This window comes from Lathamus discolor, chromosome 1 (assembly GCF_037157495.1).
Source record: "Lathamus discolor isolate bLatDis1 chromosome 1, bLatDis1.hap1, whole genome shotgun sequence".
Taxonomy (NCBI): Eukaryota; Metazoa; Chordata; class Aves; order Psittaciformes; family Psittacidae; genus Lathamus; species Lathamus discolor.
Window position 1 is genome coordinate 112,591,643 of NC_088884.1, and position 27,565 is coordinate 112,619,207.

General features: G+C 38.0%; 1 protein-coding gene across 2 annotated transcripts; it reads left to right on the forward strand.

Annotated features, from left to right (window-relative positions):
* The first annotated feature begins 788 nt into the window (after positions 1–788).
* Positions 789–27,443, forward strand: SLC39A8 (solute carrier family 39 member 8). Of its 2 annotated transcripts, XR_010615263.1 has the most exons (9): positions 789–1,036; positions 7,584–7,749; positions 12,283–12,452; positions 12,976–13,098; positions 13,912–14,079; positions 19,254–19,461; positions 20,309–20,493; positions 22,791–22,914; positions 23,127–23,207. XR_010615263.1 is itself a non-coding variant. In XM_065691235.1 (8 exons), exons 1-8 carry the CDS (start codon positions 881–883, stop codon positions 23,271–23,273), a joined length of 1,323 nt encoding a protein of 440 aa, XP_065547307.1. In that variant the 5' UTR covers positions 793–880; the 3' UTR covers positions 23,274–27,443. The 2 variants fall into 2 exon arrangements, 1 of the variants encoding a protein (XP_065547307.1); XM_065691235.1 differs by lacking the exon at positions 22,791–22,914 and having other exon boundaries at positions 793–1,036; positions 23,127–27,443.
* The last annotated feature ends 122 nt before the right edge of the window (positions 27,444–27,565 follow it).

Consider the following 27,565-nt stretch of genomic DNA (forward strand, 5'->3'; position numbering starts at 1 on the left):
ACTTGTTAATAGTACAAATCCCTCCTGAGCTAGAGCTGCTAATACATGGCTGCTGTCCTGAAGCCTGAGGATTCTTATCTCAACTACTTGAGTGATACTCCTCGGGAATATAATCCTGAGACCAGTCACAATTTTCTCTGTCAAAAGGCATCCATGAAACAGCATGGGTTTGTTGTACGTTAAACCTTCCTAAAAAAGTAGACGAGGCACAAATCCATGTCTCAACCTGCAAGAGGGAGGGGGCCTTAGAGAAGCGAGTTTCCTAACTGCTGCCAACCTAACTGCTCATTCCAAGGTCCAGATGCCTCGACTGTGGAGATACTGTTGACAAGGTGTGTACCAGGCCTGGGTCTGGACCTTGGCCTCGACTGTCCCATCTGGTGTTTGTGGGTCAGGGCATGTGGAAGCGGGGTCTTGCCTGGCGGAGGGAGCAGGCTGGGCTCGGCAGGTACCTCTGGAAGCAGCCCTTGGGGCGGCACGGGAAAAGCTGTATGCCGCCGTGAATGTGTCCTGTGGTTGTGTGACCCTTGGTCCCGGCGGCAGGGCTGGCACCAACCGGGAGTTTTGCAGCCTTCCAGTTTGCGCCATGTGCGCGGGGTCATCTCCGGACAGCCCCGTGCGCCCTTCTGCCCCAACGCAGGTCCCTGGGGACGGGGAGAGCCGCGCCGGACCCCTGGGGACTCCGGCAGGGGCGGGGGGGATCGCAGCGGCGAGCGGCGCCCGCCCCGTCTCGCCTCCCCACTACGCCCCCCGGGGAGGGGCCGGGCCGGGCCGGGCGGGCGCCGCTCCCGCCCCGCGGAGCCCTGGGCTGGTGGGCGGTGCGGAGGGCTGCGCCGTGCTGCGCGCCCAGCGACACTCGCGCTGTCCCGCGGGGCCGGAGATGCTCCCATCGAACACCTTCGCCGACGATGTGCTGCGAGTCTTCGGGGCCAACCGCAGCCTGTCGGCCGCGCAGCTGTCCGCGCTGCTGCACCGGCTGGGCGCCGCGCCGGCCCTGGGCGCCGTGCTGCCGCTCACCCACCTGCACCACAACCAGGTACCGCGGGGGAGCCCGGCTCGTCCGGCTGCCGCTTCGGCTCCGCGGCAGCGGTGAGGGCTGGGCTAGAAACGCGCGTCCAGGAACCAGGGCGCCCAGCGGGGAGGGCGCCGCCGTAGGTTCTTTAAGCTGATCGCCGTCGTGTTTCCTCACGTTGAAGCGGGGAAAGAGGGAGGGAGCAGATATCTCCTGGGGCGCTGAGACCGGGTTTCGGGCAAAGGCACCGGTCCGCTGTGAGACCAGAGTGCGGAGGGGAGGAACTGCCCCATCCATCAGTGCGGTGCTGCCGTGCGGGGCTGCCCGTAGGATTAGCTCTGCCTCTTCACTGCTCAGAGCTTAAACTGGCACTTTTCCCGTGTAAATAGCATCCGGAGAACAGCAAAAAGTTTGTAAGAGTTGTATAAGCAAATCTTCGGGATTGTCATGTGATAGCGCAAACTTGATAATAGGCAGGTCTGCTTATGTGAAGAAACTTTCAGAAGTGTTCACATCTTTCAGTTGAGTGCAAAGCGTACACCCATTAATTAATCTACTAAAAGCTGCTGGAAAATGTTTAATTTCCTGACTAAATATCACTGGAATATTACTTTTTATAAAAATATTTTACTCTGTTTAGTGTCTCCATACAAAACTCAGACCTTGCTGCTACTTTTAAAGTCCATGTAATGTTGTATCGTATTTCATCTGTTTGTTTTCTTGAAGGAGATTCTTGAGGCTGGTGGAGATTTCCTTATGCTCAGGAACCAGGGACATGAAGTCAGTCACAGAAATGAAAGGAAAGCAGGGATGACTGTTTGCTCTGGTTTGCTTCCACTGCTTAAGAAACAGAAGAGGCATGGTTCTTGGGACCTTGAGAAAATTGTTCTGCATTTGGAGTAGTGTCTCTTTTGCTTGTTCTGTAAGGGAGACAAACCTTGGATAAGCAAACTTGGTTTTAGAAAGAGGGCAATTCTGATGTCTTCTAATGTCTAACACTTACGAGAGATTTAATTGGGAGTTAATGCCACTGAAATCAATGTAGTATTCAGTATAAGCATGGCAATACTTGCCAGTCACTGCTTTCAAATCCAACACAGTGTATTAAAAACATAAACATTCCCCACCACACATGCTAAATACAAGTTTGCAGTGTTGAATATGGCTATGAAAAGGTGCTTTCTTTCAAAGGGCATAGAAATGAGTTGATTCTTCAGTCCTTCAGGGTTTTTTTTTTTTTTTCTCTGTAAAAGCACGTAGCCCTCGTACACAGGCTTTGGCACAGGATACACAGGGAAAAAGAAAAAAGTAATGCTTTCTTATGACTGTAAATGTGTGTTCCCTGTCAGTCATTTGAATTTTAACTGGGACTTTTTTTACAGTCCTGTTCTAGTTGTGTCCATTTTGAACAATATCTAGGGCACCATACTGAAATGTACATACTTTTTTCTGCTGAGTTACATATATTCTTTTTTAAAATTGGCCTTACAGATGCTTTATCAGCCAGTACCTTTTAAGCAAGTGCATTTTACCTCCTGGCTTTTGATCCCTCATAGATGCTAGGTGTATCAATGACTTGGGGCAGGCGGTGCATGAAAAAGAATACATATACGGAGTAAATCATACACGATCATTTTCAAACTCTTAATGCTTACAAGTTGATAATTTAGAGTATCTGCTGTTATGACAGAAGACACAAAGTAGCCTAATCTTTGTGTGTTGGAAGACATCAGATGCCTAAGCTTTACCGATTCTCTGTAAAGGAAAGTAAATGCCACTGGAGCGTAATTCAGGTCTTTCTCAGGCAGGCTGAATCCATTCAGGCTGCATAAATGTCTGACTATAGGAAGAAACAAGGTTTATCTTAGACTTCCAGTTCTTAACTTCAGTGTCCAGAGCTAGTGGGATGACTCCCAGGCCTTTCTTATAATCAAGATAACACACCGCTGTTCTATCAGAGAGTCCCTTATCCAAGCCTGAAGTAATTTTTATTGGAGAGCTGATCTGTCAGGGGCAGGTGATACAGCACTTCAAAAACCAGTATGAAGGAACAGTCTGCATTCATTTCATCCCAGAAGTGGTGTTTAGTTTTAATGTTTTGTTCATAATAATTCTGTTAAGTGTAATTAATCTTACACAAGAGGATCCACCAGAAGCTGATCCGTTTTCTTTCAGTTTGAAAGAGTCTGGATGTGTAAGTCAGAGGAAAATGAATGTTTGATTTCTGTTTTCCTTTGATACCAAGTTGACATGAAAAGATAAAGGAGAAGAAAATACTATTTAATCTGTTGATGGTGGTATTTGAACATGTACTCATGTAGGCATTTATGGTAACATATATCCTATGGTGTCCATGAAGATGTTATTTTTTTTTCCTGTAAAAGACAAAAAAAAGAAAACAATTTTGTTTGAGCACTGTTTGGAATGTTTGAATTATCACCAATCACTTAGGGTTTTGGTCTCTCCTTTTTTTTTTTTTTCTTCAAGCACTTTTATGTTTATATTTTCTTATATAAACAGATAATTTTTTGTATATAAGTTTATATAAGAAAGTGTTTATATTTTATATAATTTTATATTTTCTTTGCTCTTCATTTTTTCTGTTATCACCTTTTCTTAGTATATAAACTGACATACTGTCAGAGAAATAAGTAGTAACTGAGCAGTCTCAAATACTGTTCGCTGCTGGTTTTTCACATTTGACTGTGAAGTTCCAACACATTTTAGTCCTACTAATAGTGATAAATTAGCAAGTTCAGTATAATAGATGCTGCCATGTTTGCTCACTATTTTATTAAGAAGATTTAAAAACATGAAACTATAGTTGATCTTGTATCATTGGTTTAATTGTAGTATGATAGCAATACACATGTGTGCTGAAGGATTAAATTACACGCTTAAAAGCTTTGGTCAAAAAATACATGGGAGGTAAATGGACATTGGAAAGAAAGCTTCTTAACATCACCTTTATTTTGTGTAAGTGCTAAAATCGTACTCCAATTTCCTTCTCTGAGTTTTCTAAATCTATGTTTATGCCAGTCTAGATGTCATGCCTGGATACTGTGTCTTTATGTAATGCATTTTAATTTTTAAACAAAATATTTGGACAAAATGAAGTTAAAATCTTTACTCATATTCATGAACAGATATAATTAATTTTTACCTCAGAGAGGAGTCTGATGTTTCCTGGCCAGTGAGAAAATAAATAGGCTTAGTTGTTCTACCCTGTAAATGGCTTATTCCTACAATATCTTCAGCAAATTTCAGCATTCGTGTACAGTTTTCAACTCTCAGCATGAGCAGCTGCCTTGAACATGTCAGGGTCTATGTGAAACCACTACAGCACACAAATGCAAACCAGCTTCATCTGGTTTGACTCTCATGGAGTGCTGCTCCTTGAAGGCATGATTGTCTCCTACCATCCAGTTCTTACTCGTGCTGAGTGACAAAAAAGCTGTCACCACATCAGCATTAGATGCTTTAATTTGTTATAAGTAAGTTGGGGAAGACATAGTTGTATGTCTCTACTTTGCCTGATCCAGGCTCAGGCTAAGTAAAAAAATAAAGTAAAAATGCTGGTCATGTAGGTATTCACTGCATTCTTTCTTTTCTGTTGCTGCTGTGTGACCCACTGCTCAGCTCTGATGTGGGCTAGGCTAGTATTTAATCTGGCAAGATCAAGAAACTGCAGTCCAGGTTGCTGCTAGGTATTTTAGTACTTCACATTAGAATGCTACAGATAAAACAAAGGTAGAACAAAGACAAGAAAATGGCTGAAGATCAGGAAAAGGACTAAAGCATTTGCAAGATGGTTGGTACTATAGTATTTTTTGTTAATTTTCTAGATAGAGGTCCTCTCTACATTACTTTTGTCCCAGCATTTGTCCCATCCTTTCCTTAAGAGGATGTGGTGAGCTGGCATCTGCTTTATTTATAACTATACAGGTGTAAAGAGATTCTAGATAGTTGGGTGTCATTTTATTTAATTTACCATCTTAAAAAAACCCAACCCATATTGGTCAATCATTTTTGGGAGAGTCTTGCTAGGAGAAAAGTGAGCATCTGTTTGAATAACCCAGTTGACAGCTTTTTTTGTTAACCTGAATAGTTTGTATAAATTCTACTCATTTAAGTCCTCCCCAGTTTTAATGAAAACATTTTTTAAATTATTTTTGTAACAGTTCAGGGACCTGATCGCTTATGTCATAACTTTTTTGCAATCGTTTGTTAAACTCTTGGTGACAGTCACATTATGGCCAGTTCCCTTACCTAACAGGCTTACTGAATAGCAGGGGGCAAACATGATGGTAGTCCTGGTAGTCCTGTTCTGTGAGGCTAAATTTCCTTATGTGTTTACAGCAGTGTGGCTGTCTTAATGTATTTATTCTCCAAAGATAAATGTGATTTTGTAATGTGCACACATGAGTTGCTACAGTCCGAGGCTTCAAATAGATCTAATCTTTTAATTAATCCTTTAATTGTGTCAGTGAACTCATGCAAACTTGCTTTTTAGCTCTTGGATGTATGTAGGAGTTTACTGTGAGGATGAGGTGACTAATAATAAGGAATCATTTATGGGAATCATCATCCTATGGGTTTGTCCCTGGTCAAAATAATGACAGTAATTAAATAAAATGCTGTTTGTCATCTTCATATAAAAGAGCTCTTGTCCATGGTATTTCTTGTTCATTTGTTTGTATCTATCCAAAGTTGCAAGTCTCACGTTTACTATTCATGCTGTGTCTGATTGATGTTCTCTTCATAATCTATTTTAGGTAGGTAGGTGACTGTTAATTTAGCTTAGGTTCCTCTAAACCACAACTACCCTTTCTTTGTTTCACTGGACATATTAGCCATTTATCTTGCATTAATCCATAATGCAGAGTTAACAGTAAATTAGTTAGGCACATAATCTAAGTTATGTTTAGAAAGCTCCAGAGGTTCATGTATTGGGCTTCTGAAGGCTGTCTTTCAAGTGATGCACTACTTCCATTGAGATTAAATGGACCAATGTGCTTGAAAGCAAAACCCCACGTTTTCTGTTATCAAGTTATTTTTGTTTTAGAAGTGATACTTTGACATTAAAGAGGAAAGTATATGTACATTGCTTGTGTATATTTAAGTCTTCAAGGTCTCATGGCCTTAACAAAACTTATGTTTAAGTTCAAGAATGTACTTGGAATGCTCTTATAGACTGGATTGTTAAAAAGGAAGCACAGAAGCACCCTGGATGTAATTTAGTTGGGGGTAACTTAAATTGGCTTGCGTGTTCTCTCCCTCCAAGCTGAATCAGAAATAGCTGCATTCAAATGATGTGTGCATGCCTTTCATCTTTTGGACAGTGTTAGAAAAATATGCATTAATGGAAATGGAAACAGCTCTGTTGAAATAAATGACTTGCAGTTGCTTTGGCTTATCTCTAGAAGGAATTTGCTTTACAAATAATAATCTGGAGTTACTGGAAGTGTTGTGGAATCTGAAGGCAAAACTGAAAAGAGCAGGGAGTGACCATTTGGTTTTTTATTTCGCTAAGGCTTCCAATGCTTTACTTTTGCAACCCCACTGAGATTTGCTACAGGGAGACTTATACTCTATATTAGATATCCAGATAGAAGTAAAAGAGTTGACTTTTTTTTTTTGGCTTGAGACTCAACCTCTGTACGCATTGATTGTACAGCAGAAAGCCTTGTTTACGCTCAAAAAAGAGCACTTTTTCCTTATTGATTGCTGTAGAAAATAATGTGAATAAATGGAAAGTGTGAGATGAAAGACTTCAGCAGTATAGAACATTTCATATTAAAAATACTAATTTTTTCTCTAAATATGTATTTTAAGATACTTCACGGTTTGCTATTTATCTTTTTGATTGAAAGTAACAAACAGAGCAACCAGCCCTGCCCCTGGCCTGGGTTAGTACTGCTAAGTACGTTTATCCTTGACCTCTTAGATACTGTTTCTGTCCTGAGCTGAAGGCAAAGTGGAGATCTCATTGGAGTATGGAATGGTTTTACAAAACAATGTTTGCTGTTAACAATTATTGCTATAAAATGTATGAAAAATGGTAAATGCTACTAATGTTTAGACCATTTTTAAACATCTGATTTGGGGAGGTAAGAAGTGCATTTTGTAAAGTAGCTATGGATTCTCATATGAATAAGCGGTCATTGAATTACCAGTCATTTTCTGACATAATTCTGTCACTGAGATTTTAACTGCGTCTAGTCTGTTCTTCTATGTAATTATTTTGTTGTTACAGGAGATTGTAATTACTTTGAGCTATTCCTCCAAATATATTGTGAGGTTTAACTGTCCTGGTTCATAGGGCACAAGATTTGCAAATGTCTACTTAAGACACGGTTTGTTGATTTATGATTTATCTGAAAATACTTCAAATTGCTTTTGCTTCAGATTAAGCAGAGTGGTTTTATGCACAATGTGCAAACTGTGTATGCTTCCTTGAAAATGTGTCACAGTATTTTCATGTTGTAATTCTTGGGTTTTTCACTGTATGGCTTATTTTTTGGTTTTGCATTAATGTATTAAGTTGGCAAAATACTTTTTTTTATTCCAGTGCTTGACTGGTGAAGAAATTTTTTCATTGCATGGGATACCAAACAACAGTCTCGTATCATATTCAAACTTCTCCACGATATGTCCTGCTGTTTTGCAACAGCTCATTTTTCACCCGTGTGATCAGGAAAATTTTGTGGATACATCTAAACCACATTCTTTACAAGGTTAGTTAACATTAATTGCATTTATATTGCTAATAAGGTGGGTTTTTTTTAGGGGAATAGCAAGCATTTGTCTATATGTAATAGGACTATCTTGTTTAGGAGGATATAGTTGTAAAGTGGTAATATATAATTAAAATACTGTTTCAGGTCAGTGAATTATCTAAAAAATATCCTCTCATGACAGTGATCTATTCAAGGTGTTCTAGAGACGGATGAAAGAACCAAGTAGCTTGTTATGGAATAACTTAGCTCTTAAAGGAAGAGTCCTTGTGACTTGTTTTATTTGGATAATGGTTTGTGCCTTGAAGCATAAGGACTCTCACTAATAGCTGGTTAAAAGGAGAGAAGATGGGAGTACAGAAGGGAAGTTTGCGCAGGTGATATGCAGTGAGAAGTTGGACTTAGTGTTTTGTATGCATCAAAACAACTCAAGGTAAAATATTTAGGGGACTGCTTTCAAGTGGAATAATTTGCAGGTGGGAGTCATGACATCAAGGGAGCCAGTGACTGTTTTACTGAGGAAAAATACTTATATCCTTTCCAAACTCCAACTCTTGCTTTCATTTCATCTTCTGTGTATGCGGAACATCATCATACGGCTGAGTATCCTTCCTCCTTTTTTTTCCTCACTGTTATTTCAGTACTTATTGTGTACAAAACTGTACAGTGCAGTAAAAAGTGTAGGACAGGGAAGATTCAGCTGGTTAATGAAGTCACTTGTTGCACTGATAAGGATCAAATAGATAATGGCCTGTTTTGTCTATTTATTTGACTCAGTATTCCAAATAAATTTATTATTCCAAGGGAATCAGCTGAAATAAAGTCAAAAGTTAGGATCTTGGATGAGCAGGTGCCTAATGTCAGTATTTGCGAGAGGAGTTACAACAGTATTTTTGATAAATTTTCATAACTTTTGAAATATTAGTATTAATAACATTCTGATTAATATAAGAGATATTTATTAAGAATCACAGATCATTCCTAAAACTTAGTTGTGTGAGTGAATGATTAAAATGATATTTGATTAATCACTGAAACCATGGCATCAATTTACCATGGTTGTTCTAGATGGCTTATACTATATGAGGACACATTGTTAAGAAGTCCATAATATCTGCACTGGAGGGTAGTATCTGTCTTTCTCTGTTTTTTTTATTTGGGGCTGTTTTAAGTAGGTTGTCCATGGAAAGCTTGACCTATAGTTAACCTTAGCTGTTTAGACCATCCCTCTTGTTTTTTCTTTTATCCTGCCAGTTCAGAAGCTATGTACAGTAGGCAGATAAGCAAGGCAGCCTTATCCCTGCCCCTCCCTTGGCCACAGTGTAAGAAATCTGCAAGGCCTATGGTTTTAAAACCACAAGTATACGAAACTGTGACACAAGGACACAATAGTGGTACCTATTTGGAAGGGGGATTCACAGAAAGGCTCAGTGCCAAATGCAGATAGATACCGATTTACACCCCCCCTCACTCTATTACAAAATTAGTTTGTATTGTGGCAGCATAGAGACTAGCTGATTTCAGTTGCTGTCCGTGAAGCAAAATCCTCTATGCAAGTTTCCAGCTGTGTTTAAGTGAATTTTCTGCCCAGTGACTCCCACACACTTAATGATACGCTGTGTTCCAAAATACAAATGGACAAGACATACTGAAGAAATTAGCACAATAAGCTTTATCGGGCAGCTACTTGCAATAACAGAAGAGTGCTGCTGAAGCAGAGTAGAAGTTGAAATGCAGTATCTGGCATGTCTTTTTCCTTGCGGTCTGTATAACTCATATCTAACCTAGCTGACCTTGGGGGCACACTCATGTCCTTCCCTTTCTTGCTCCTCTGAAAGATAATGGGGGAGGTTTATAGAGCTACATGATATAGCTGGAAAAGTACAGTGGTGTTGCTTCTGTCCAAGCTCTGTGCTCTCTGCTTGGCTTCCTCAGAAAGTTATTCATACTTATTTCCCCTCTATTACATGACAGGACTAAGGAAAAGCTCGAGCCTGCCTTGAGAAGGCCCAGAGCAGTCATCCCACTTCTCATAAGGCACAGTGCTGAGCACTGGTGTTCTAAGCAGGGTACCTTACTTTCACTCCTGCCATTTTGCTTTTTGGATTTCTGGTGGCTTTGGGTATATTGGTTATCTCTTTGTTGGGGCTACAGTTCTAGAGACAGAAAGAATAATGGGAGTTGGCCAAAGCTGACCGTGCCACCAGTCTCTGGGGAAGAGAGTCTGTGTCCTAAGCAGAATGCTCTGCTCTGATGCAAAAAGTCAGACTAACCAGATGCATGGCCTTAGCTTAGTGTGGATGGAGTCCCAATGAATAAAACTACTTTTAAGACAGCGGTTCCTACGTGATATTGTGAAATACAGTCCAAAATGCAGGAACTTGTGCAACATTGGTTGTCTTGGAATTTTATCAACCCCTCCACCCCTATTTCCTATTTGTGGTATTTTTCTTGAAGTACCAGTTCCTGTACTTGTGTAATTATGAGCTAATACTGTTTGGGGTTTTTTTTTTCCTTTCCAATTACACTTCAGGTCTTTTTGAACTCAAAGAAAAACTTGACACAAGGCCCAGGAGCACCTTGCTGAAGAACGTATAAGAAAGATCTTAAATTTATTTTATTCCTTTAAAAATTTCATTAGTTTAAATTAGTCCCCATATTGCTGAGGCTTATTGCAGTGAAATGCCTAGGATGGATAATACTTAATTTATTCTTTCATTGAGGTTGTTTAATTGCTTACTTTAATTTCTCCTTATTCTTCCACTTTGGGTGAGTAAATCAGCACCAAAACGTCAATATGTAAAATCCTAAATTCTTTGGTCTATCCAGATCTAGGGGATACTATATCCCAGTGTATTAGAATATATGCCTACTTATGAGCACAGGCCCATTATGAGACATCTTCCATTGCATTAAGCATACAAAATGGTGACAGTTGTATCATTTATAATATGTACTTCAAGATAAATGTCCCAGTATGTTTTGCTGTTCTGAACTTTCAGCATGAAAGTTAGATCATTTGTTAGTGAAACTACAGTATTGTGAAAACTTCTCTCACAATTTGGCAGTAACCTAGTTTTTTTCATTGTACTTGGTTTTAAGCTCCATTCTTGTATTGTTTTTATCATCCACCGATCTACACACACCATGTGTAAATTTATCCTCTCTTGTTGCAAAAAGTAATTAGTACTGGGTCTTTTAATTATAATTTTTGAAACTTGTTCTAATTTCCTGTGTCTGATGAAGTCATTCAGGCAAGTGCACTATGCCCTTCATATCTGATAAATGGGGTTTTCATTTTCTAACTCAGTTTAAAATTGTGCTCCCATAGTAATCCCAGACTGTAAACAGTGGTTTGTGACTCATGATGGCTTTGGAAGACCATGTGTTTATTATAGATTTGACTTAAAAAAAAATTTGCAAGCTTAATTGGCATTTATTTTAATGGAAATTTACCTCCCGTATAGCTTAGTGAATCTACCCATATCTAGTTGTGTGTTTTTTCCCTCGCTCTGTCTCTCAACAATGGCAAATGAATGTTTGAACTGGCATGATTTGCAAATGCTTTAAATGTTTCCGATGCTTTCTGTTCTTGACATTATATAAAATTCATTGTGTATAAAGATTGTGACACTTTGCAAACAAAGTAGTCATCCCAGTTGCAGGTAAGGAATCTAGCTTAGTGTGTTTGCCAGTTGTGTTGCAGGGAAGTTAGGCTGCAGATCGTAATCTGATCTGTTAGTTTCTGCTATGCAGAAAGGAATTTATGGTAACTTCTCCACATACATATTGTAAAACAGTGGCGCAACTGTCTGGATTACTTCAAACTGTTCTCATATAACCAACATTGTGTTGACTTTGGCTGTTATTTGTAGTTAGTTTTTATGGATGAACCCATTGTCTTTGTGGATAACTTTGTGGTTCTGTGGCATCACTTGAGGCAGTGTTGTAGACCTCTTCACTGCAGCCTTTAAAGCTTTTTGCCATACTCACAGAGCTTATAGAATGTTTTGGGTCAGAAGGCACTTTAAAGAGTGCTAGGAACAGAAAGTCGCCACCTCTGGATGATTTGAAGGAGTCATCCTTTATCAGGAAAGATGTTTTGGATCTAGTACAGCCAAGACAGCAGGCTTTTTATCTTGAAGTTCCTTAAATGGCATTTGGATCTAACCCTGGGACTAGTAACAATTTTTGTCTTATGTCTGTGCTATAGCTACTTGGACTATTGGCCTAACCCTTAATTTTTACTCTTCTGACTGTAGAGAGACCTGATTTATACTAGCAGCAGATAGGCTGTTCCAGATCTTACACTAGCAGAGTTTCCATTTTTAATATGGTAGTCCTGGACAATGTTTCCAGTTATTTCCTTTCTGCAGGTATGTATCTTAAGTATCTATGTATTTGTGAAGTATAACTTCAACAAGGGGACCACTCTCCTTCCTAATTCCATGTTAGTTTAACTGTTAGAAAAATTGCAAACAGCCTGAAGTGGGTGTTAAACTAAAAAATATATTTCTCCTTGTTTGTCCACAGTTTGGGGATTTGGGTTCCTGGCTGTGACTATCATTAACTTGGCATCACTTCTGGGATTGATTTTAACTCCCCTATTAAAGAAGTCATATTTTCCCAAGGTTTTAACCTACTTTGTGGGCTTGGCCATTGGTACTCTCTTTTCTAATGCAATTTTCCAGCTCATTCCAGAGGTAAGCAAGGGGAATCATTTGGTTTTCATATTAGTTTCTAAAGGTATTAATTTTAGAAGCATGATGCAGTGGGGTTCTGTGTGCGGTTGCAGTCTCGTTGGTGGGGTTCAATACTGTCTCTTTGTGGCTGTGTGAGAAAAGTCATTGAGATCTATGTCTAGTTGTACCATGGGAAAGACCAAGGACTATTCTGCCTCTAGGCAGAAAGAGAAATGCATTAGATAAAATTCTAGTGACTCTTAATGGGCTACAGGTTAGACTCTCCTTGTCTTGCATTTTACTACTACATTCTGCATTTAAAGTTCTACTGAATTAACATTTAATTCAAGTTACAGAAAAAAAAGTCTAAAAAGATCAGGACCTTTCCTAATTTCAGCCCCATGGAAACTTATGGTCACTAGAGAGAGAGTCTGTATTTTAGCAGAGTATCTGTGTGTGTGTGGAGTTTATTTGCTTGCTTGTTTTTCTGTAAATGTACTAAGATTACACATTACTTTGCATTGTTTTTTTTCTTCACTGTTAGGCATTTGGGTTTGACCCCAAAGTAGATAACTATATTGAGAAAGCAGTTGCGGTGTTTGGTGGATTCTATATTCTGTTCTTTGTGGAAAGGATTCTTAAAGTCATATTGAAGATCTATAACCAGGTAATGAAATGTATCACTAACTGAACAAGCCTTGCTTTAAGTACCTGTCATATTTTGAGGTACTTGATAGTTTAATAAAATGGTTTTCCATTTTACCTGAGGAATTCAACCTTGCTGTGTATTCTGATATAACTGTTTAAAATCCATATGGATAGGGGAAGCAATCTCACTTTTTCTTAGGGAGTTACAAGCAGGGCTGGGAATAGAATCCAGATGTGACTGTGGTCTGCTGTCACTGACATATGCTTCAGTTGCTCTCAACTGTCAAGCCATTGCTGTGCTAGCTGAACACATCAGAAAAAAATGGAAATACGTAAGAGCTGGAGCAAATGGAGTCTGCCCCTGGAGCTCCCGTTTTGGCAGGAGAAGTTAGTCCCTCCCAAACTGGCTGGTATTGAAGATTCTGAAGATTAACTGTCCCACATTTATAATAACTGCACCCAAAAAGAAAAGAAATGATTTGTTGCTCTTTATTTTGGGGAATGGTTGACAAAGGCTGAAAGTCTATTTGACAAGCAGCCATGAACAGCTAGCAAATGTTGGTCACTTATGGTCATGTGTTCAGCTTGGGAGGTTCTGCATAATGGTACAAAACCGAAAAATCCCCACATGTATTCTGATTAGCTGAAAGTAAGAGACACAGTAGGAACTTAGATACATTTGGAGTTCATTTAAATACTTAAATGTTTACTGCTGCCCATTTAAACTTTTGCTTGGTGTGCCCCCCCCACTTATTCTTTTTTGTCTCTATCTTCTTATGTTTGTTACTTTGCTTTTGTTTGTAAGCTACCTACTTACTTATTTGTCACCTAGACTGGCCATAATGACTCTGAAAACAGTGGGCAGAATCGTTCTCAGGAGAAGACTAACCCACCCAAACCACTGTCATCCAGCAATGGGGGGACATGTTATGCAAATTCAGCCGTCATAGAGAGCAATGGAAATCTTGGTTTCGACAGCATCAGTGTGGTCTCAGCACAGGTGTGAAAATTGTGTCTATTTATTTGTTATATCCCTGCCAATTTTATAAGCACATCTCAGGGGAGATTAATACAAGGTTTTATTACTTTTGTCAAATTTTTGTACACTTATAGCTTATACCTTGCTTGAGCCCTGTGAAAAAAAGTGTGGGGTTTTGGGCAAGCTTACAAAAGCTGAATGCTGCATTCAATTTGTAGTCAACAAAAAGTACTAATTAGTATCAGTGTCAGGGTGAGTAGGACAGAGATATGTTTAATCAGATAATTCAGTTAATTTTTATTTTGTTGTTATTGTTTTGCTTAGAAGAATGATACTGTTTTGCTGGGTAAAAGTGATAGTGTGTTTCAGTGTTTCATGATCCATATTGTGTTCGTGACTATGTAAAACTGTAATGTGACAACTTGATTTGTCTGAATCAATGGTTAATGAGGAAAACCAATACAGTATGTAACTTCCATGCAGTATATTGTGAACACTGCTTGTGCTACTCCAGTATACTGTGGGATTTACGGAGCTAGTATGTTGAGACAGAAGCCATTCCTCCTGGTGTAATTTTCATTCTTTCAGATTTGTTCTTTTTATTTCTGTTTGTTTTCATACTACAAACATGACTTCCTTCTGTCTGAGAAGAAAATGGAAGCAGGGAAAGAAAGCTGATGTGCTTCTTTGCTCTTTTCGGGTACAGGAAGGAGCAGTACTGTACCTTATTTAAGAAAAATAAAACCACATAGAAACAGTTCTCTCCTGATAAGGCAGATTTTATCATAGTAGTGATTTCTGGTTTATCACCCATGTTCTGTAGCCAGCAAGTTATTTGTGGGGAGCAGTAAGGAGCAGGAGAAGAAGCCAGAGGCAGGCCCTAGCATCTGGGAGAGAATCTGAGAGTTCTGCATTGACCCTGTAGGCTCCCAGGGCATTTGATGCACACAGTTTAAAGTACCAAAACTGTAGTTGTCGTTTCTGTAGAAATATCATGAAGCCGGATGGATACTGGGCATTTTAAAAACTGGGAAAAACATGCTTAATAATTGAAATTTCATGGGCACCAAGAGGGAATTAGTATTATGAGTGTCCCTAAGCTGTATTTTGTAGATTTATAAAACAACTCACTCTCTATGGAGACAGTCATCTCCAGTGGTATGGGTGGTGTTTTTCCATTCTGTTTACCAGAAGTTTTATCTGTATCTCTTCCATTATTATATTTTGGCAAGCCATCTGCTTATGTGTAACATAAACATAACAAAATCATACCCTATATTATAACAATGTAACCATATAGCATTTATTTCTAGTAACTAGTTTAGATGAAGTGCTCATGAAATAAAGTATTGTAGGTCACCCCAAGGTACTTTGTGGATCATACATTTCCTTTTATTTTGACATTGACTTTAAGAACTTAAAATTCCACAAAGGTTCTTCTTCTCTGCTTATTCTTCTTACAAAAAACTCATACTTCCCAGTTTTTCTTTCTCTCCGTTTCTCCAAAGTCAGGGTGAGAATATGTTGTATTAAAACCTCCTGAAAGTAACAGGGTGAAATTCACTCTGGAGCCAAGGCTGGCTGCAAGGAAAGCCCAGTGGGCAGATAGCCCCCTGCTGATAACTGGAGATAGCAACAAAAAGCTATCATGACTTTTTCTCCTCCAGGCAGGTTCAGAGGTGAGGTAAGCTTCAAAGTCATTAGGAGGCAGGGGAGGGCCAATGTGGCTGAGGGGTTTTGGGGCAGGCAGGGTAGTGCCATGAGGGTAGGGCACACATTCAAGTTTACAGGCATTTGGTGTTTGTGAAGGAACCATTTGGCGTAAGTGAACACATACCTAATAGAATTTTTATGTGTCCTTGTAATCTAAAGCTGATTACAGAGGGCAGACACAACATAGCTGGAAATCATCATGTAGACTTTAAGGAGGGAGTTTGAAGTTCAATTGTACTAAAGTGTATTAATTGTTTTCAGCCATGGGGATCCACCTGTATTCTCTCTCTTAATGCCAGAACACACTGACTGCCAGAGTAAATCTGAATGTTTAATTAGTCACATACTTTCAGATTTCACTTGCAGTAGTAAATGCAACCTAGGAAACCTATTTTGTACTTACCCCAAGTTTTTATCCACGATGTATAAAATGATGTGGCTTTACAACAGAATCTTTAAAGAAGAGTTTCTTTCAGAGGCAAATTGCTGAAATGTCTGTATCCTTGAGTGCACGGTGTTAGAGCTGTATAACTAAACTTTATGGTGGCCTTTATTTATGCCCTGGAGGCCAGTGTCAGTATTCCTTCTTGGTCCTGTGGGCACTGTCAGAGGACACAGGACACGTCTCCTTCATATCTGAGGGAGTCGGAGGTGCATTAGAAATAACAATAGTAATCTGATGAGGTATCATAGGATAAAATAAGAGAGTCTCTGTATGATTTCTTAAATTTGGGAACAAAGGATATGACATTACTTTTAAAGAAAAAAATTGTGTTCGGAAGAGTGAAAGTACCAAGGATGTCTTTGGTTCACCATAAACTGTGGAGATACAAATAGTACAGAACTGCACTAATAATAAATAAAAGTCAGACCTGATAGTCCAGTTAGGCATTACAATACTCCTTCACTGGCATCTTGTCTGTGATGAAGCTACCAAACTACCATGACAAAGTGGGAACAGTCCAGCAGAGACAGACATTGTTAGTTTTTGCCTTGGAATCCTATGGTATTTGTAGGGTCAGTTTGTCAGTATTCTGCCTGATCTTAAACATTACGCATATGCATTAGTCATTCATCTACTTCTACTTGACACACAAGCTGTTAAAGTTCAGAATGTAAACCCAGACAAACAATGTAATTGTACTTTATATAATTTATAGAAGTAAAGATGTTATCTGAAATAGATTACAGGCAAGAATCATGATACTTCAAAGCTACACAGTAAACAGCAGACAGCCGTATATATATTACAGAAGCCTCCCAGTAATGGATTTCCAGTTTTTATATGCCAATTGTTTCTGCATTTTGAAAGACTGGATCAACAAAGTGATTTTTAGAACTCGAATCAATACTGTTCTCCTAAATTAATTACAAATACTTAAAAAGGTACATAAATAAAACAACCCAAACCTCAGCACATTTGTAGAGTCAGTTCCATTCTTAATGAGTTCAAGTTAATTCTAAATAGCATCTTCTTAATGTTCATTTTCTTCATACGCACATAGAAAGTTCAGCACATATATTTGTAAATGATTTAGTTCAAGAAAAAAATCCTTTCTGATCAGATTTTCACATTTGTCATACATATGCAATGCTGAACTGGCAGCTGTGCAACTGGTACCAGACCATGGCTCTTTTACTTGGTTCTATGGCTAAGCCAGTTATGCCCCTACAGCCCACAGAAAACTGTAGGCACACAACACACGTGGTTTCTGCAAAAAAACATGCGAATGTGCTTTGATGGGAACAAACATAAACACATATGTACAAGTGACATTTTTGCACATTCTATTATTTGCTCACTGTTTTCATTTTTTCATTGTAATAAACACTTTTTGTAAAACCACTTATTTTATGGAGGTGCTTGGCATTTCATGTGGGATTTTTTTTTTTGGTAATAGAGGGTTTTTATAGAACAAACCTCACTACCTCTCTTTCTCATGTATAATAGAAGTTACTAATATACCTTTTCAAAATGCAGTCTGATGGATTGTCCTGGTTTCAGCTGTAACAGTTACTTTTTCTCCTTCCTAGTAGCTGGTGCAGTGCTGTGTTTTGGCTTTAGTCTGAGAACAATGCTGGTAACACCAACGTTTTAGTTGTTGCTAAGTAGTGCTTACTTTTCATCAAGGAATATTCAGTCTCTCATGCTCTGCCAGTGAAGAGGGGCACAAGAATTCAGGACGGAGCGGGGACAGGACATCTGACCCAAACTAGCCAAAGGGATATTCCATATCACAGCACGTCATACCCAGAATTTAAACCAGGGGGAGTTACCCAGAAGGGCAGATCGCTGCTCGGGTTAGGCCGGGTATCAGTCAGTGGGTTGTGAGCAACTGCGTTGCGCATCACTTGTGTTGATTGTTTTTTTTTCCCTTTCCCCGTTTAGTTTTATATTCTTTCCCCTTGTTATTTCCCTTATTATCATTAGTAGTAGCAGTAGTAGAAGTTTAATATTATACTATAGTAGTTAATATTATACTATTAATATTATACTTTAGTAATTGAACTGTTCTTATTTCAACCCATGGGGTTTCTATTTTTTTGATTCTCTTCCCCATCCTGCCAAGACCAGGGGGATACTAAGGGGGATGGTGAGTGAATGGCTGCGTGATGCTGAGTTACCAGCTGGGCTTAAACCACAGCAGGGATCATCAGGAATTTTTTAGGGAAGGTTAGTTTGTGCTTCCTACTAAAATGGCAGTTACTTTTATCTGGGTCATGTTTTTTGTTACTTCATGGCACCGCATGTATAAATTATTGTCACTTTTGGGAGGTATGTGGGTATGTATGCGCATTGCAGGTTTGTATTAGGCTGTTGTTTTCATGCTCTGAGCCTTCAGTTTGCACAGTCAGAATTACCTGCTTCTGTTTTTATTAAACATGCTCTTTGCAGAAACTAATTTGAATAGCTGCGCATGGCTCTCATTGCTGCAGATTAGAAATAAAGTTTATGGAGTACCTGGATGTGTGTCTATATTCACATGTACCTGGCTGTTACTGTGGCAGCTAAGTGTGTGTCTGAGAGCATGATGTACTGGCAGTATGTAACTGGGCCAGGTAGGAAATGGGTTTTAGATAGGAAACACATGCTGTCAGTCACTGTGATCAGATCCTTCTGACTATACATAGTTAATAAAGGCGGCTTAGGAAGCTGTGAGGAGCTTGGCATTCTCTTAATCTGACAGATACTCCAGAGAGACATTCAGACCACTGTAGTGTGTACTGTTTTCTGTCGTAGGTGAAGAGCATTTAGATAAAGCCTTCTAGTGAGAAGGGTAATTTGGCCCTGTGTGTTAACTTGTTGAAACAGAAAACATTTACTGCTGTTACCTGTGCTTTTTTTGCTTCTTGAACCAAGCATTTTGGTCTCCATATGCAGTAGTGCTTTATTTTATACTTAGCATTCATTTAAAGACAGAAGAGTTGCCTTCTTTATTTAGTGTTGTATGTGATGGTTTTTTTGTGTTATTTCTTTCCAGGAAGAAGCTACCCAAGCCAATTTATGCAAGTGCCTTAATGGGCGTCCACTGTCAAAGATTGGTACCATTGCTTGGATGGTAACACTGAGTGATGCCGTACATAATTTCATAGATGGTTTGGCTATTGGTGCTTCTTTCACTTTGTCTCTGTTTCAAGGGCTTAGTACCTCCATAGCCATCTTGTGTGAAGAGTTTCCTCATGAACTGGGTAAGGAACTTCATTCAACACTTTGTTTACTGTGGAAATCACTGTTATTGGAGGTTGTGCTGGCCAAAATTTGGCATTGATTGAAAGTTTAGATAAATTATTGAAGAAAATATTCATCAGAAAATTTCAAAGCACCAAAATACACATCTGGCACAGGAAGGTCCCAGGTGCAGATGGGTCGAAGCTGGTATATTAGAGGTATTAATTGGCTTGTTCATATATGCTACTAGGTATTAATTGGCCTGTTCATATATACAACCATATACATATATGCCAGTGTTGTATACATTGTTTTTCTGGAATCCTTATAGGTAGTTCTGTGTTTCTATGCTCCTAGCTCAACTGCACATAGCTACTTGCTTTAGAGTATTCCAGTTACCTTAGTTTTGAAGGGAAATCCTCATTATATATTTAAATGAAGAAAAACATCAGGGGTCATAATTTGTATACAGATCATGTCTTCAGACTTCCTTTGAAATGAGAAAATAATCACAATATCATAGAATCATAGAACAGTTAGGGTTGGAAAGGACCTCAAGATCATCTAGTTCCAACCCCCCTGCCACAGGCAGGGACACCTCACACTAAACCATCCCACCCAAGGCTTCATCCTACCTGGCCTTGAACACTGCCAGGGATGGAGCACTCAACCCCCCTGGGCAACCGATTCCAGTGCCTCACCACCCTAACAGGAAAGAATTTCTCCTTATATCCAATCTAAACTTCCCCTGTTTAAGTTTTAACCCATTACCCCTTGTCCTGTCACTACAGTCCCTGACAAAGAGACCCTCCCCAGCATCATTTTCTTTATCATTTTCTGAAGATTTTTTTTCTTTCTTTCTTTTAGGGGATTTTGTCATCTTGCTTAATGCAGGAATGAGTACTCGGCAGGCTCTGTTCTTCAATTTTCTGTCTGCATGTTCCTGCTACATTGGGATGGCGTTTGGTATATTAGTAGGCAACAACTTTGCTCCTAACATCATCTTCGCTGTAGCTGGTGGAATGTTCCTGTACATCTCTTTGGCAGATATGGTGAGATTCATTTTATTTATTTTTCTGTAAGAAAAGAGAGACTCCAGTAGAATTTACATTAGTAAAATCAGTAAATTTTACTAATTAGTAAAATTAGTAAAATTTGTTCCTCTCATACTAGTGTCATCTACTTACCATCATTAAATCATCAATTATATCCTTAATGGAGGCACACAAATAGTTATGCTTACTCATGAAACATGAAAACTTTTCACTTCACAAATAAGGCTGTTCAGATTATTGCTGAAACAGAATTTTAGAGAGAAATGAGCTTTTTGTGAGTTTGGGCTGGTTTCATCAAAGAGTAAAAAGTGTAGACATACTTTGTTTTGGCATTTTGAGGGGGCAAAGTATTTCTCTAAGATTCAATTGTCTATTTAAACCATATTTTGAAAGAAAAGAAAAAAAACCCAAGTTAAACCAAGTTAAACAAAATGAAACTAAGTATTTAGTTTTGATTTGAATGAAAGGTGTTGTGTAACCACAGTGAAAGCTTTGGGGTTCTTTAAGTGAAAAACCTGACTTAAATTCTGTTCTGGTTTAAATTAAACAGTGCCAGCCCCAGTTTCTTGGTTCAAACTAAAATTTACAAAACTCTATTCAAAACAGTCTGTCTATCATCATTTTTTTAAAGTGTGCAAGAAGCTCTAAGCCAAAGAAATTGTACTAGGATTCAGATCAGATTTAGACGATTCACAAGTGGTCAGCAGCATTCCAAAATTTACTCTTATGATGATGTATTATGTCAAAATGAGAGAGATCTTTCAAGAATTTTAAGTTTGATTATGCTAAATTCATTGTTGTAAGATCAGATGTATCTGCAAAGGTGTTCACACCTGCCACAGGAGAGTATGTTTGAGTATAGAACTGGAAGAGTGAGGCTTGAATTTGAAAAGATTTGAGACCCCAGTTTGGTTCTATATGTGTTTAAGAACTGTCACATAGTTAAAGTGACTATTTCATTAAATATGATTATAATTTAGGTAATAACATAGAATTTAATAAGTAATAATGTTAGAGTTAAATGAACAATTTTGATTTTGTTTTACAAATTGGCTGTACCGTAATTGCTAAAGCTTTGCATTTAGTTTCACCTCTATTTAATGAATAGTAGCTTACTCAGTGTAAAACTTGTGACATAAATTGAGAGTGGCTCAACCGAAGTTTGTTATTAAATCCATCAAAGTGGGTAACATTCATTTCTTTGTACCTGTTCTGTTCTCTGTTTCTGTCTGTCTCTTTCCCTCCGCCCCAATCTTTCTCTCTTTTTATAGGTTTTTGAATTGTATCAGTTACCTATCTGAATCTTTCTTCCCCCTGAAAAGTCTGAAATAGGGTATTCAAGTGCTCTATACAGAGATCTAGCTTTACGCTTCCTGTTACGGTTTTCACACACTTCTGATTTGCTTGTCCAGAAGCAGGTAGGATTAACTAGAATGTCATGCCTTCCTTCTTTTCTTTCTGCTAATCTTTTTTCCCTCCAGTATTGGCATAGTCCAGCTTTTGCCAGTAAGATCACTGTGTAGTGAGGCTGTGGCATGTGAGAATGGGTACACTGAGATGCGTGCACAAATGAGCCTTGCTGTGTGGCATGAAGCTGATCTGGTTTGTTGCCTCTTGTGCAAGAGCATTACGGAGCTCTGGAATGATTTCTGGGAAGGTTTGGCCACTTCACACTAGCCTTTGTCTGTTCTTCAAGAATTGCGTTACCTTCAGTGGCTGCTTTTGGCTTGTGAGAGCAAAGAAAGATATAGCTTCTGAGTCACCCAGCCTGAAGCTTTCTAACTAACACTGAAATATACAGTGTTCATTGCATTCTGGCTATATTACTGTCAGCACAACAGAGGAGTTCAAAGCTTATTTGAGTATGTTTGTCAAAATCTACTGCAGTTGACTTTATCTGCAGCAAACACATACCCTAAATCACCCCATACAAGAGACTTTATCACCAATCTGCCATCACCTGCATTTGCTCTCAGAGGAAGTATGTTTGTTTATGCAGTTAACAACAGATAGTCATCCTTTGCTATTATGTTGCCATTAAAATGCGTGTTATGTAATGAGGAATCCCTTCATTGCACTGTAATGTAATATTGCATGTGTCAGCACCAGTTTCACAACATTGTTCTTTCTTCCTTGCTTTACCACTACATCAGCCCGCCAGGCCTATTTGTAACAGATTTCTTATTTCTGAGAAGTTGTCTCTGTTCATTCAGCTTCACTTCATTTGCTTCTAGATAAAGCAGAAGAATCCTAATCTTCCATTTCCCCAAAAAAGATTTCTCTGTTTATATTAGCGAAGGAAGAAACACAGCATTTAGCAATACAAGGGCAGCTGCTCCCAGCAATATATGGACCAACAACTGGACTCCAGGAGACTGCTGGATTTAAAAAGAGGAAATTTGCATGAAAGAAAACCAGGTGAAATCACAACAGAGAGGAGCAAAACACCATTTCATTTCAACATCCTTGGTGAAATGTTTTTTCAGGTTAATTAGGGTGACCCAGTCCTGTGACTGCTTTCATCCTCTGTTAGTTGTAATATATTCAGCCCTAAGTACTAATATGGTTCAGTTCTTAATGCGTGCTACCACAAGGTGGCAATACTTACCTAAAAATATCTGTTTTTTCAGTTCCCAGAGATGAATGATATGCTGCGAGAGAAAGTGACAGGAAGAAAGATGGATCTGACATTCTTCCTTATTCAGAATGCTGGTTTACTAACAGGGTTTACTGCGATACTGATGATTACCTTGTATGCAGGAAATATTGAGCTGTGATAATGCAAGTGAAAATGGAATCAGTACTGAAGACATCAAGTAAATTACAAATGGAAGACACTTGAAATCCATAAAGGGACATTCTTTTAATCTACTTGGTTTCAAAATAGTGACAAGTCCTGTCCTGTCCCCCTTCTTCCAAATATGGGAAATTCTTCTTTAGGACTTGCAGTCAATCCAAATAGTAGAAGCTGTCAGCTTCTGTGCTATGCCAAAGAACAGATTCTAATGTTTGTATTTCTACTTAAAATTATCAAACATACCTGAACTGTCACAGAGAAAGAATGTTACTTGGCCAGTAGAATTATGCAATACTTGCAACTCAAGACCAAATGAAAGCTGAGGTCTTTCAGGGAAGATGCTTATTTAAAAGAAAATAATCGAGTCTCATATCCTTTTTTAACTGTGATGAAGGCAAACAGTTTCAAACTAGTTAATTTTCATTACTCTTTTTTATAGGATTTGTCTGTGTAGCATCCTCTTTCCCCACCAAAAAAAGAATTAATTATAAAAAAATCAAACTCTTTCAGAGTAGGTACTAATGAAGCTAAGATTTTTAATTACTAATTAACACTGGAAGGAAAGATACCAGTTACTGCTTTTGATCTTTTCTCTTTATAAGTGCACTAGGGAATCGTTGATTTATTTTGAGAACCACTTTTCTGAATTAGAGGGAACCTGTGTTAAATTTATGACAATTTATCAACTTCATAATATTTTAGAAATATTGAGTATTTTTAAAAATGTTCGAGCATTTTGTATTTTATAAAAAATGTTTTCTACTGAAGTTCCACAAATACCCCTTTAAAAAATATTTTAGGCTAAAGTTTTTAAAGATTAAGTGCTAATTTTACAAAGTGAAATTTAGAAAAAAAACTTGCTAAAATCAACATTCCAGTAAGCTTTTTTGTAATTTGAATAATTTTCTTGTGTGCAGTTGGGTGAAAGTAAGTGATACTGAAATATACAAACTCTGATCACAGTCTGTTGCATGTGAGATTTCTAAAATCATGCTTGTATGTATGAGTTCTTCTGAAATAAACAGTTCAGCTACTCTGGTGTTGTAAGATGTATGCAAGGAAATGGACAAAAAAAATATATTGCATTTCAGTTACCACTAGGCTTTAAAGGAAGTGCCATTATTCCCTTGTAAGTTACTTTTTTCATTGATTTTTAGGCAAGTTTTACAGCTTCAGAGAAAGTACTGTTATTTCTTGACGTGTTTCCTGGCAGTAGGAAGGGATAAATCTTTCATTTCTATTTCAGTATGAAAATATATTTTCTATCAGGTAAAAGGCTTATTTTAATATTTTGTTTGAATATCATCTGTAATTACATTAGAAAAAAATAACTTCTCTGGGTGTCTGGTTTGAAAAGCTTTAAGTTAAACTGCACAGGAGTTGTAACTGATACTTATTTTAAAATATGCTATAGTGCTAAATGTAATTATAGTAGTCTGGTACTTGCTGTATGGAAAAAACATTTATTAGTCACTTTATGCCCTCTAAATTTCAGTGAAGAAGAAACTTCTTCAGTGAAGAAAGTTTCACTGAAACTTCCAGCCATTCCACATTATTTCCTTTCTTTCTTTTTTTAGATTCCTTGGTTATAAGGTGTTTGTAAATGCTACTCTAGTAGATAACAAGAATGTAACTATGACTGTTCATTGACTTTTAAATATAATTTGATGATAATATGCCTGCATGATACTTTTTACCTTTAAATCCAAACATTTGCAAGGGAGACTTGATTCTTGTTATCTCCCTAAGGAGGAAAAAACCGAGACACAACAAGTCATTGAAATAACCTACTTTTAGATCACAGAGCAGACTAGAGATGGAACAAAGTATGATTTTTCAAGGTAGTGTGCTAGTCACAAACCTCCATGCCTTTTCTGCTAGTGGAATATTTAGTAGGTAAGAAAGCTTTTTGATTTCTGTCAAGCTGGTTTGTCTATATAATCTTTGTTACTGTGTTTGTCCAGTACACATACAATAAATCTATTCCAATTCTAGGACTGCCAGTGATTTCCTAGATTTTGCTGGTATATCCAAGGAGGAAGAAGCAAGGGCAAACCCGCAAAATAATTGTTGGTTTGTGACAAATAAGACTGCAGTAAGTTACTCTGTAAAAGTTTGGAGATAGTTGAAAGATTTTCATTTTCTTTTTCATGCTAATATCATCTGTAACACTGTTCATCTTACATTCTGCCATCTCTTCAGCCTTCTTTTCAACATTTGTTCAAATTCTCTGTATCATGTAATTTCAGAGGCCTCTTATATGCTTTTTTATTTGTTATTTCCTTAGAGCAAATTATCTGACATCTAATTTAGGCATTATCTAAGATACACTTGGGAAGATATTCTGTGTTAGCAATACTGTCATAGATAGAATACTGTTGTTAGTACATCAGTGTTGTAAAGTTTCCTGTTTTTTTCATGATGTGTTTCATGACCCAAGACACACTTCAGTAAATTTCACTTGAGGTGGGGGCAAGAAAACACCACCACAAACCACCACACCTATAACAGGCACTAAAGAAGGAAGAATAAATTTATTTTGGAGCTAAAAATATAAAGAGCAACAACATGGACAAAGGATAAGCCCTAGGTCTCTTGAAGAAGGTCCATGGGGAAGCCTGTCAAAAATACGAAACATAATTACTGTGTATAATTTCAGAAAAATGAATTGAAAAATTAAAGTGGTACTTAAAGTTTAGGGTTATTTCTTTTGACATTTCAATGGGTTCTTCACTGAATAAGGATTTACAATATTAAACTAAAAACTAAAAATTTGGTCTCAACCATAACTAGCTAAATTAAATATCAGCCCCATTCTAATAGTCTGGAACTCATTGTGGTGTTCTGTATGTTCAAGCATTGACCGTGCTGCTACATCAAGTTTTGTAGCATGCCTGAAGCTTTGTGTTGCCTAAAAGAGCTGCAAAACCTGATCTACATAGTTCAAAGATGCCTGGAACATGCATGAATTACATTCAGTTTTGCTAATGATGGCAGTGGAAACATCTTTTATTTGATACACATAGAGAATCAGTTGTGTGTGCTAATTTCTTTATTGCAATCTGTAATTTTTTAAGAAACCACTGGTTTTACCTGTAACAGGTCTTAGATGACAATTTTTCTACTCCATGCAGTTCTAATCAAGCCATTTATGGAGGCAAACAGTGTTAAGCCATATTTTAACTTCTATGAACACATAACTTGTTGTGAAATGTAGAACATGGACTGAACACACTTCTTTTAACTCTAGACAAAAATGCTAAGCAGTAGAATTCAAGAAATCTTTCAGATCCCTTGAAACTTAAACTGTGGGATTATTTTTCTTTTTTCTCACGTGAGAAATGTTGTAAGAACAACAATATATAACAGAAGACACAGAGTCTCGCTGTTCTCTCTAAGGTTATGGGAGCTAGTTAGCTGTAGTTGATTTCCTGAGTATGTTGCAGCACCTTCAGGTGTTTGAGCTTCCAGTCTATATGAAAGGTGCAAAAAACATAGATGCTCTGAGTCCATTTCCAAAAAGATCAAAATTGTTCAGGATTCATTGATGGAAGTTTGACTAAAGAAAAATAAGATAGAGAAAAAATAGCTCTATAAATGCATGTTTTATTTCAGAAATCAAAAATACATCTGGAAAGGGCACTAATTTGGATTATCCTTCTGCAGGCAGTTACTCTGTACAGATTGATAAGTGCCAGCAAACCATTTCATGTGTGCCTGTACACCAAATGCACATTGTAACTCTTGACTTTTTATTTTAGTATAATATCCCAAGGTTTCCAGGAATGCTGTAGCTGCCATATCTGCACTTAAAATACTTGATGTACAAGTTCTTTTTCTAAGATTTGAGAAGAAACTCTCCTCCTTGTCTTGCAGTTCAATTCAAAAGCTGACAAGCTGACAAAGGTTGCTAAAATGAAAACTAGACAGAAAGCCACAGGTCTGCTAGCAGTAGGTATAATGCACTTGTCAAAGATAAGGTTACAGGGTATTTTTAGGGCTTAATCCCTACTACACTTCTTTCATACCTGATAAATTGTGAGTTGTTTTTTCTTTTTTACTTGGCTTTTGAAGAAGAATGTACTTACATGTTTTGTAGTCCTTATTATGCTTATGCTCTCTTCTAATCAATAAAACCGTCCACAATTTCTGTATCTTGTTCCTTTTTAAAGTTAAGTGCTACAGCATGAAAGGTTTGAGGTAAAAGTTGGAGATACTGAATAGCACAGGAAGTGAACTGCAAAGGAGATGTAGTTTGAGTTTATTGATAAC